Source organism: Alosa sapidissima, chromosome 8 (assembly GCF_018492685.1).
Source record: "Alosa sapidissima isolate fAloSap1 chromosome 8, fAloSap1.pri, whole genome shotgun sequence".
Taxonomy (NCBI): Eukaryota; Metazoa; Chordata; class Actinopteri; order Clupeiformes; family Clupeidae; genus Alosa; species Alosa sapidissima.
The window spans coordinates 26190034-26199262 of NC_055964.1; the positions used below are offsets into that span (position 1 = coordinate 26190034).

General features: G+C 45.4%; 1 protein-coding gene and 1 long non-coding RNA gene across 3 annotated transcripts in view; one reads left to right on the plus strand and one right to left on the minus strand.

The window, feature by feature from the left end:
• The first annotated feature begins 484 nt into the window (after positions 1-484).
• On the plus strand, positions 485-747 carry LOC121715765. Its single transcript, XR_006033677.1, has 2 exons — positions 485-569; positions 701-747. It is a non-coding gene; the product is annotated as an uncharacterized LOC121715765 (long non-coding RNA).
• Positions 748-5641: 4894 nt separating this feature from the next.
• The window catches only part of efna5b (ephrin-A5b), a 94959-nt gene continuing 91371 nt past the window's right edge, over positions 5642-9229 (minus strand). Inside the window, exons 3-5 of one of the 2 annotated variants that reach the window (XM_042101677.1) lie at positions 7801-7866; positions 7373-7456; positions 5642-5797 (exon numbers count right to left, since the gene is read on the minus strand). In XM_042101677.1, the coding sequence (XP_041957611.1) occupies positions 5673-5797; positions 7373-7456; positions 7801-7866 (275 nt within the window). In that variant the 3' untranslated portion in view covers positions 5642-5672. The remainder of the gene's footprint in view (positions 5798-7372; positions 7457-7800; positions 7867-9229) is intronic. The other variant, XM_042101678.1, reaches the window with a different exon arrangement.

Sequence of the window (9229 nt, forward strand, 5' to 3'; positions counted from 1 at the left end):
TGATCACAGTTGGGGCGCACATATCAAATTAGTCATGAAGTAATTAGTTATTGACAAATAATTGATTCAGCAGACCTGCTATGTTCTGTTTGGTTCATTTTCAGTTTCATGTGCTATAACTGAAACTGCATTGGATTTGTCTTCCTTACAATCATCATAACTAGTGCTAAGTGTATTTCAATAATAACTAGTGCTAGGTGTATTTCAATAATAACTAGTGCTAAGTGTATTTCAATAATAACTAGTGCTAGGTGTATTTCAATAATAACTAGTGCTAGGTGTATTTCAAAGTAAAAGTAGGTGTACACTATCCCATAACAGGTACTGTAGTATTTTGCAGTCAATATAAAACTCAAGGGAAACGATCAGTCAGTTGTTCTTTTTTATTATCATTATTACTTATTGTTGCTCAGACACGTGTATATACAAATACAGATTTTTTTTTTTCAGTTTATTTTTTTTTCGTTCCTATTTTTACAGTGGAAAAAAAGCAGGTGAGTACTGGGAGCTCGGACTCATGGGGGGAAACAGCAGAGGTGAAGGATGTGTCAGGTGTGTGTTTGAGACAGGTGTGTGTGTTTGAGACAGGTGTGTGTGTTTGAGACAGGTGTGTGTTTGAGACAGGTGTGTGTGTTTGAGACAGGTGTGTGTGTTTGAGACAGGTGTGTGTGTTTGAGACAGGTGTGTGTGTTTGAGACAGGTGTGTGTGAGTGTTGTTGGTGTGTGTGCCAAGAGCAGGAACACACGCAAAAATGTAACACTTATTGGCTTCATCAGGTGGGTCATATACGGAGGGACTCCGGAGTGTAGGGGGCTTCCCAAGACCATGGGAGGGGCAGGGGGGCTCTGACCAGCCGCGCTGGACGGCAGAGCTGCTAGGGAAATGGGGGTACAGAGTAACCTGGTCGTGGATTGGTCTGTTTTCTGATTGGCTGTCAGGCTAAGGCAAGGGAAAAGCTCCTCACACTGAGGAGAGTGGCTGCACCCCATAAACTGCAGCAAGGGCTGGTTCACTCACTCACTCACTCACACCAGCACACACACAGACAGACAAACATACAAAAATGTATGCGCATGCGCACACAGTCACGCCGCACCCCACGTTCAGCACTCTCATATAAGCGTGAGCTCAGAAGCCCACTGATAGGTGTCATGGAAAAAATGTGTGCATCATGACAAACCAAAGATGACTTTCTCAGAACAAGGGGATTAAACAACTTACAGCAAAAAAAAAAAACAATTGGGACAAACACCAGATCACCTCTCCCTCTGCAACACTACACACAGGTGTGTTATGTACAGCTGTTCTCGGTGTGTCTGAGCAACCTGGTCATCTACGTCACACAGCTCATCACAGGAGGGGAACAAAAGGATGGGGGGGGGGGGACGGGGGGGGGGGGGTCACACGACAATGGAGATGGGCCTACAGAGATCCAACATTCACTGGAGAGACAAACAGGAAACTAAAGAAACAGAAAGAGCTTCTGTTTTCCATCTGGTTTTTCTTCTTTTCAAAAATGTTTTTTTTTCTTCTTTTTTTTATATCAAGTCCATGCGCATGCCACATATGAAAATGACAGATATTCAAGTCCTTCTGGAGTGCTCGAACACTCTCAGTGCACAGCGAGTGACACAGTGCTTGCAGACATACAGAGGGCCCTGTAGTGGCCTGAAGAGGTCCCAGATCAGTCCCCTCTTGCGTTCCTCCATGAATCCTACTGGATCTGATGACTGGTTGGTGATGCTAGCTGGATATCTGAAACAAGCATGTCATGAGTGGAGCCCCCTCTTAGCCAGGAGGTGGAACTGCAGTTCACAGGTGGCCACTTATTTCCATAAGCTGGAGAAGGCAATTTGTTTTTGTGTTTGTGTGTGCGTGTGTGTGTGAGAGAGAGAGACTACACACTCCTGTACATCTGGAGTCTACTAGATTGTTTGTTTGTTTGTTTGTTTGTTTTTTAGAAAAGGCATAAGAATCAAATTAATACTTTCCTATCAAACATTATTTACAACAGTTTTTTGCTAATAATGATACTTACAGCCATAACAATAATAGCCATTATATCAAGGTATAATAATAATAATAATAATAATAATAATAATAATAATAATAAACAATAATGAACAAACAATGAAACAATGGTGGTATTTTTTTCCTTATCCTTCTTAAAGGTACAAAAACAATTACTACTCTAACCCTACATGTTATTTACTTGACTACTTCAGGATACATGGTATCCATTTAACAAATTGATCCTTAATTTCCCAGATTCAAGGTGTGTTTGTGTACAAAGCAGGATAATAATGGTAATAATTAGCATATAAATGATACAGAGTACAAGTACAACAGAAGTGGTGATAAAAAAAAACATCTTTCTGAGTTGAACAGACCAAAAAATATGAAGGGAGAGGAGCACGGTGGGGCTTCTTCTGTGTGTTGACGAGCAGAGCCGCTGTCCAGCCGGTACAGCATTGTTTGTCTCAAACACGAACCAAAGCACAAGTCTGACACACAGAGTTGGCATAAGAAGGTGACTCCTCAAACACCTGGACAGGCAGAGTGAAGGCGGCCAGCACAGATGTGCATAGCAGGCGAAAAAAGACAAGCCCACAGAGAATTAATAAGGCAGAAACCATTATCCTTTTCCCTTTCTCTCTCTCTCTTTCTCTCTGTTTCTCTCTCTCTCCCTCTCCGTCTCTGTCATGCCCTCTCTCCTGAAGTACACACTGTGTTTATTGTTAGGAGCTCCCGACCCCCAGTCCCCTGTTCTGCACCCTGTATGCACAGCAACATGCTGGAGCTGCAAGGTCACCTCAGCCTCCACACCACGCGGCCTGAAACTGACACCGCGCGCGGCCCCTGCCTCCACCGCTCTATTTTAATAGCAGGAATAACTGGCTCTGTGGCCACCACATGGGGCCCGCATGCCTGGCGTTTTGAACCTCATTAAAGAGTCACCTAAAGGGGGAACAGTAGTAGCCTGGGCATCCCTCCCCCCTACACACACACACACACACACACACATATGCACACACACACACACACACACACATATGCACACACATCGACACGCATACATATACACACACACACACATAGACACGGATACACATACAAAAACATACTGTATACACACACACACACAGACTCACACACACATACACATACAGAGACTCGCACACACATGACTAAGCCCTGTGTTAACTGGCTGACAACCTGAATCAACACAGCAGAACACGTGTGGATTGGCCCGAGAATGGACATGGAAATAATCCCACAAGCTCTATCAATGTACAGAATGTGTGTGTGTGCGCGTGTGTGTGTGTGTGTGTTTCATTTTAGGGTGACCTGAAGGTATACACAGCGCGTGCCAGGATAAATAGAGGGGAAGCAAAAGAGAGCGGTCTCTCGTCTCCAATGTAAAGCAATCCCACAATACTAACAGATTGATTAGGCGGGATTACACAGCTCTGATTCAGCTGAGGGATGATAGAAAAACAAGGCCGCGCGATGGAACAGGGTGGCGTCTCAGGGTCATTTGGAAACACGTGGTCACTGGGAGCAGAAAGTACAAACACCAAAAGAACATGGAAAGGTACAATTAAAAAGGCCTTCTGAAGAGGAAATATGTTTCCCCTAGATATCAGATTTTCCTTTCACGTAGCACTGAGTGTAGAACTAGGCAGAGATATACACTCAGACACAAGTTTTGTTCTAGATAGCACCTTTAAGAGCTTTAAGTGAGATCTTTAAAGAATCTCCTAAGGGGACCAAAATCTTTCCTTTTTTATCTGGGAGAGAAGATTCCACCTGAATAAGAAAGTGGAGAAACTCTTTCTCAGTGGGGCTATTTCCAGTGAGCTGCAGTCACTGTTCCTACAAGTCTGATGGGAGGGTATGACAATAACAATTCAGTGGTGGCTGTCCCTGTGGCAAACACTGGTTTTAAGCTGACTCGTGCAATGTTGCCCTCATTAAAGGAGAAGTTGAGATATAGAATTATTTAAAAAGTTTGTCCAAAACCCATTATTTAGTACAGAGCCAACCCTGTGGTAGCAAAGGGTCCACGGAGTGGAGAGAAATAACTTACACGTCCCACTGGACTTTGGGCTACCGCATCTGATTATCCACCACGCTGCCAATGTAACGTCCTCTCACGTCCCTCTAATGGATGCTTTTAGAATTGATAGCTCAGGCTGTTCTGTAGGACCCTCCCTTTATTGAGCAGACAGTTGTCTGTGGAACGTGCCATCTTCATTGCCCAGTCTGTACCCAATGTTAATCAAGCCTTGAATTCCACAGTCTGAGCTCCCCTCACCTCCCCTATGAGTTCCATACGGGAGTACACACAGCAATCATAAGTGAGACAAACAAATCAATTGTGTCCAAAGCTGAAGGCATGATAAAGGCATTTGATAAATAATTCTTTTGATCCAAGGTACTCCTGCAGCTGTTTGTAGAGCATTTGAAACTGACCAAATATACCACATGAGCTTATTACCCTTTGGGATAATTATGTTTCATACATTTTGATATCAACTGATAAAAGACGGTAGGAAAAATATAGATATTTTGGAAGCAGTAGGCTCTCTATAAAATACAAAAGCACTTCCCAATGAGCTGAGCGTGCACTCATGCAATGAGGAGAGGCCATGACACCCTCCTCATTCCATCTCCGGTTCTGAAGGGAACCACCTGTAAGTGTCTGTATAAAAACAAAGGCTCGTCTCTTTAATCTGGTTAGGGACACCTTTATTAGGTGCCATGTAGATCTCTATGGTTCCACTCAGAACTTTGATATGTTAGCTGAGGATGATTCCATTCAACACTACACACTGTTAGGAGTTAGTGTCCCTGTCCAAAAACAGTCTTGTTGGTGCCAAACAGAAATATTTGAATCCCAACAGAAACATATTTGATTCTGGGTAGAACCACGCGAGACTGAAAATTAAGGTTCTTAGGATTTGTAGGGGTTTCCATTTCAGGGAAAATCACTGAAACATTCATTAAGGTTACCAAAAGTCCCATTTAAAAAGAATGCGATTAGGGAGTCATCTCAGGGGTCACTTGGATTGAAAGGAACAACAACAACAACAACAACAACAACAAAAACAGATTGGTAACGAACTGCTGCATACTATTAAAAAGATAACCAGAAAGACATACAGTACCAGCTCAGCCGGGCAGATTTTTCTCAAAGCTACTGATTGCCATCTACATTCTAGAATGTTCTATGGTCTAGAGTTCCTTCTGTACTCCCACATTCCTGTACAGTCTTTAGAATATAGTGTGTTTGTCAAACCATCCATTTAACCCAATCAGTGCCTCCCCTAAACCCTCCTAACCAGATATCAAATATACAAACATCTATTTTGGCATTGACTGTTTCAGTCTGTACAAATTAATTGAGGGTGGGGTAATATTCATGTCGCTGTTTCCTCTTCATCCGGTTCCTCATTCGTTGTATTGATCTGAGACTGTTGCAGACTGAGAGAGACAACTTAAATATTTTTTTTTTTCATAAAAACTCAAAGAAAAAAAAGTGTCCCTGGAGAGATTCACTCCCTTGGTTCTCCTCTCAAGTGGGCTGCTTACGCCCACACACCACCACTTTTTTTTTTTTGGGGGGGGGGGGGGGGGGGGGGGCGTTATGTGGGTGAGGGGGTGGGCGCTATAACATCAGCAGGGCAGGGAGACAGAGCATCAAGGTGGCAAGGAGGGACGCAGCTCTCCACGTCTCACCGGCCGCGTTTGTCGTGTCGCTGTGGGGCTCAGCTGACTCATGTGATGTGTCATCTACAGACCAGAGAGGAAGAGAGAGGGAGGGATAGGGAGAGGGGGAGAGAGGGAGAGAAACAGAGAGAGAGAGTAATGAAATTTCATCGCCATGACTTTTATTGAAATATTCTCATAATATAATAATAATAATCTTGCAACATGTAGTAGTGTACAATCAGCTAAAAGCAAGAAAGTGAAAAAGAGTGTGAGAAAGAGAGAGAGAGAGAGAGATTAGTAAAAGTGATCTGAAAAGCATAGCAGTGGTATGGGGTTGTTTTGGGTAAGCATGGCATGGGCTGTGTGATGGGCAGGGCTGTGCCAGGCATGGCAGAGGGCACAGTGACATGGGCACAGGGAGCGCTGCCAGCAGCCCAACACACGCGGCACCCAGGGAAGCAGCACGGGTTCCCGTGACAACCAGACAGGTGCACGTGTCGCCGTGACGAGCAGACAGGTGCGGGACCCAAACAAGACAGATAAATATGCTGGGAGGAGCCGCGGCAGACGGCTCGTCGGCTCTGTGACGAGAGGTCCAGGCCGGCTGGCATGCAACAGCCTCGACGTGCCTCGCATGGGGCGCCGGCCTAATAAATCACTGCCTCTCAACAGCAGCAGCCAGCCAGGGAGACAGGGATGGAGGGAGGGAGGGAGGGAGGGAGAGAGGGAGGGAGGGAGGGAGAGAAGGAGGGATATCATGTGGAAAGCGTGTATGATAAAGCCTTTCTGACAATGATGGCCTAAGCAGCTGTTGTTGTAAATAGTGAAAAATGCAATGGTGGTCTTCAATAGGCCTGTCAGGGTTCCTTGGCTGGCTCCGGGGAGACTTGCGGTGAGGAGTGATTCACCATGGGGGGAGCCTGGATATGCCAAGTGACTCTGTGTGTGACAGGAGCAGCTCTCTGTTTTTCTTTCTGCTCTTTGCTTTCTGTCTCCTCTGGTGGAGTGGATGGGACGAGGGGGCAAAACAACTGCACTGCTTCCAGCACTGCCACTTCTGCTGCTACTGAACTACAACGCCACGCCTACCACTGCCACCATGCATAATGACATGGAATACATTTCACAATGTTTGCTGAGCAGAGATGAATGGACAAGATGAGAGGGCTACTCTCTGCAGAAAGAAAATAATACTTTTTGAGTACCTATAATATATCTAATAATATAACGTATCTAATAATCCTTCCCAGACAAAAATAATGCTAGTCATTTAGGATGAATTGAAAAGTCAATTACTGCTAATCTCGGACAGATTTGAGCTCTAATCAGGTCTTTATGGCATGAGTCATTTCTCTAAAATGAAATGGAACATGTGGATGTGTCCTTGTAATTTTATGGGGTTCCAGAGAGAGGGAGCTAGAGAGAGAGAGAGAGAGAGAGAGAGAGAGAGAGAGAGAGAGAGAGAGAGAGAGTTGAAGAGGGAGAGAAAAAGAGCATTCATTCTGAAACCAACACAACGAAAAGCGTAGCACAGCAGCAGTGAACATCACACACATGGTCATGCTGGGCAGTGATAGAGCAAACGTGACACACACATACAAGAAGACAGAGGAGAAACGAAAGGTTTAAAAGAGACGTTTGTCAAGCCATACTGACCTCTGGGTTCTAATGAATTGTCTACTCTCTCGTTAACGTCAAAAACCCGTGAATCGTGAACCCCTATAGTTTTCACACAGCTGTCTACAACAGAAATAAAAGAAAATGTTAAAGCCAAACATGTCAGCCAAACACTTGCACCCCAATTCCCACAACTGCATCCCCTCAAAGATCCAAAAAGCACATGACACAACAAAGATGCAGACCATCTTTCAGACATATTGAACAAGGTTAGCATCAGCAACTGCCCGTTATTTAGTTCCCCTCAGAGAGAAATGGCGTGGGCATTGACGCAGAGTAGAGAGCAGGCTGCCTTTCCAAGGGTTACTGGAGCCAATGAGCTTCAAACAAGAATTCAGGAAAAATAAAAAGTCATGCTCTTGGTCTGCTGAGCTGTAGAACTTGCAAGTCACACAGGAGACACTTACTTGATGGTCTGACAAACACTTTCAGCTTCAGGCATGTCTTTCTCCCGTTCTCTGCAATCGTGGATGCTGCAAAACAGATGGACAGAAAAATAGAGAGAGGAAGAGAGGGAGAGAGGGAGAGAGAGAGAGAGAAGGAGAATGTTAGAAGGGCTCTTTTCGCACTAGATTAAATTTAGCTGACATATGATGAACTGTCAGACACAACTATAAACCGACAAAACAATGTGTCTATGTACTAAAATCCTCAGTGGAAAAATAACGTCTTTAGCTGGCTGCCTCTCAGCCTCCCCATCCGCGCAGAAGCCCTAAGTTCACACGGGTGTAGTAGTTTGCGGTCCCAGACAGGAAATTGGCCCTTTCCTGCATAATCTAAAGGGCGTGTGTTTCGGGGCGCCTGGAGGCGACAAGTGGGGTATCACTGCAGTGTTTGTGGTTATGCTCCAGTAATGGTGCATCTGGCTATCAGCAGGTACGGCCTCGTGTTCACCAGCAAAGCATCCTGGGAATAGTAGCGTAGGCCTCGAATGTACAGGAGTTTCAATTATAGCCCTCAGGAAACACATAACAGACCCGGGTCAATTTGCACACATGGCGTAGTGTTACCGAAGGCATCTGCGGGTCCTGGTCATGCTCAGTGGGCTGTTTTCTTGGGCATGATTTAAGCCCTGTGCCAGCTCCACTCTCCATCAGGGAGACCCAATTTACTGCCGATGCCCGCAGAGCTTGGCCATGATCAGCCGTCGGCACCAGCAGGGGGATAGCCAGAGGTCAGGAGCAGAACATGTGTCTGGGATTGTCATTTGTGGGAGAGTGCTTTGCATCTGGATGAGGGTGATGTGTGATGGAGGCTGGAAGGCTAAAGACTGCAATAGGAATGTTCTGAAGCTGTGGGAGGATCGTTGCAGCCCAGACTCGCCTGCAGGTGGGAAGCAGACCCTGCACTGGTTGGCGATGATGCTGATTGTTTTAACCCCTTAAAGCAAAAAAACTTCCTCTCGCTTCGCTCCTCCAATTTTCTCCCTCTCTTTGCTTGGTGTACTGTATGTGTGTGTGTACATGTCATGTTGCCTCAATTATTGAAAATCAGACACACACACACACACACACACACGCCGACACTCTCTCTCTCTCACACACACACACACACACACACACACACACACCGACACTCTCTCTCACACACACGCACACACAATTTCAAAAAAGTCAAGCAGTAGCCTCTAAGCAACAGGACACAGGTCCTTCTCCATCTCTCAGTCTGCCCCTTTGTGCTCCGCTGCCTCCACCCTTCTCTCCTGTTTAACCCTTAAAGGAGTACCGTCACACCGAATGTTGGGAAATGAACGCTCTAAAGCGTTAGGGCAGCCGTGGCCCACTGGTTAGCACTCTGGACTTGTAACCGGAGGGTTGTCGGTTAGATCCCGGACCA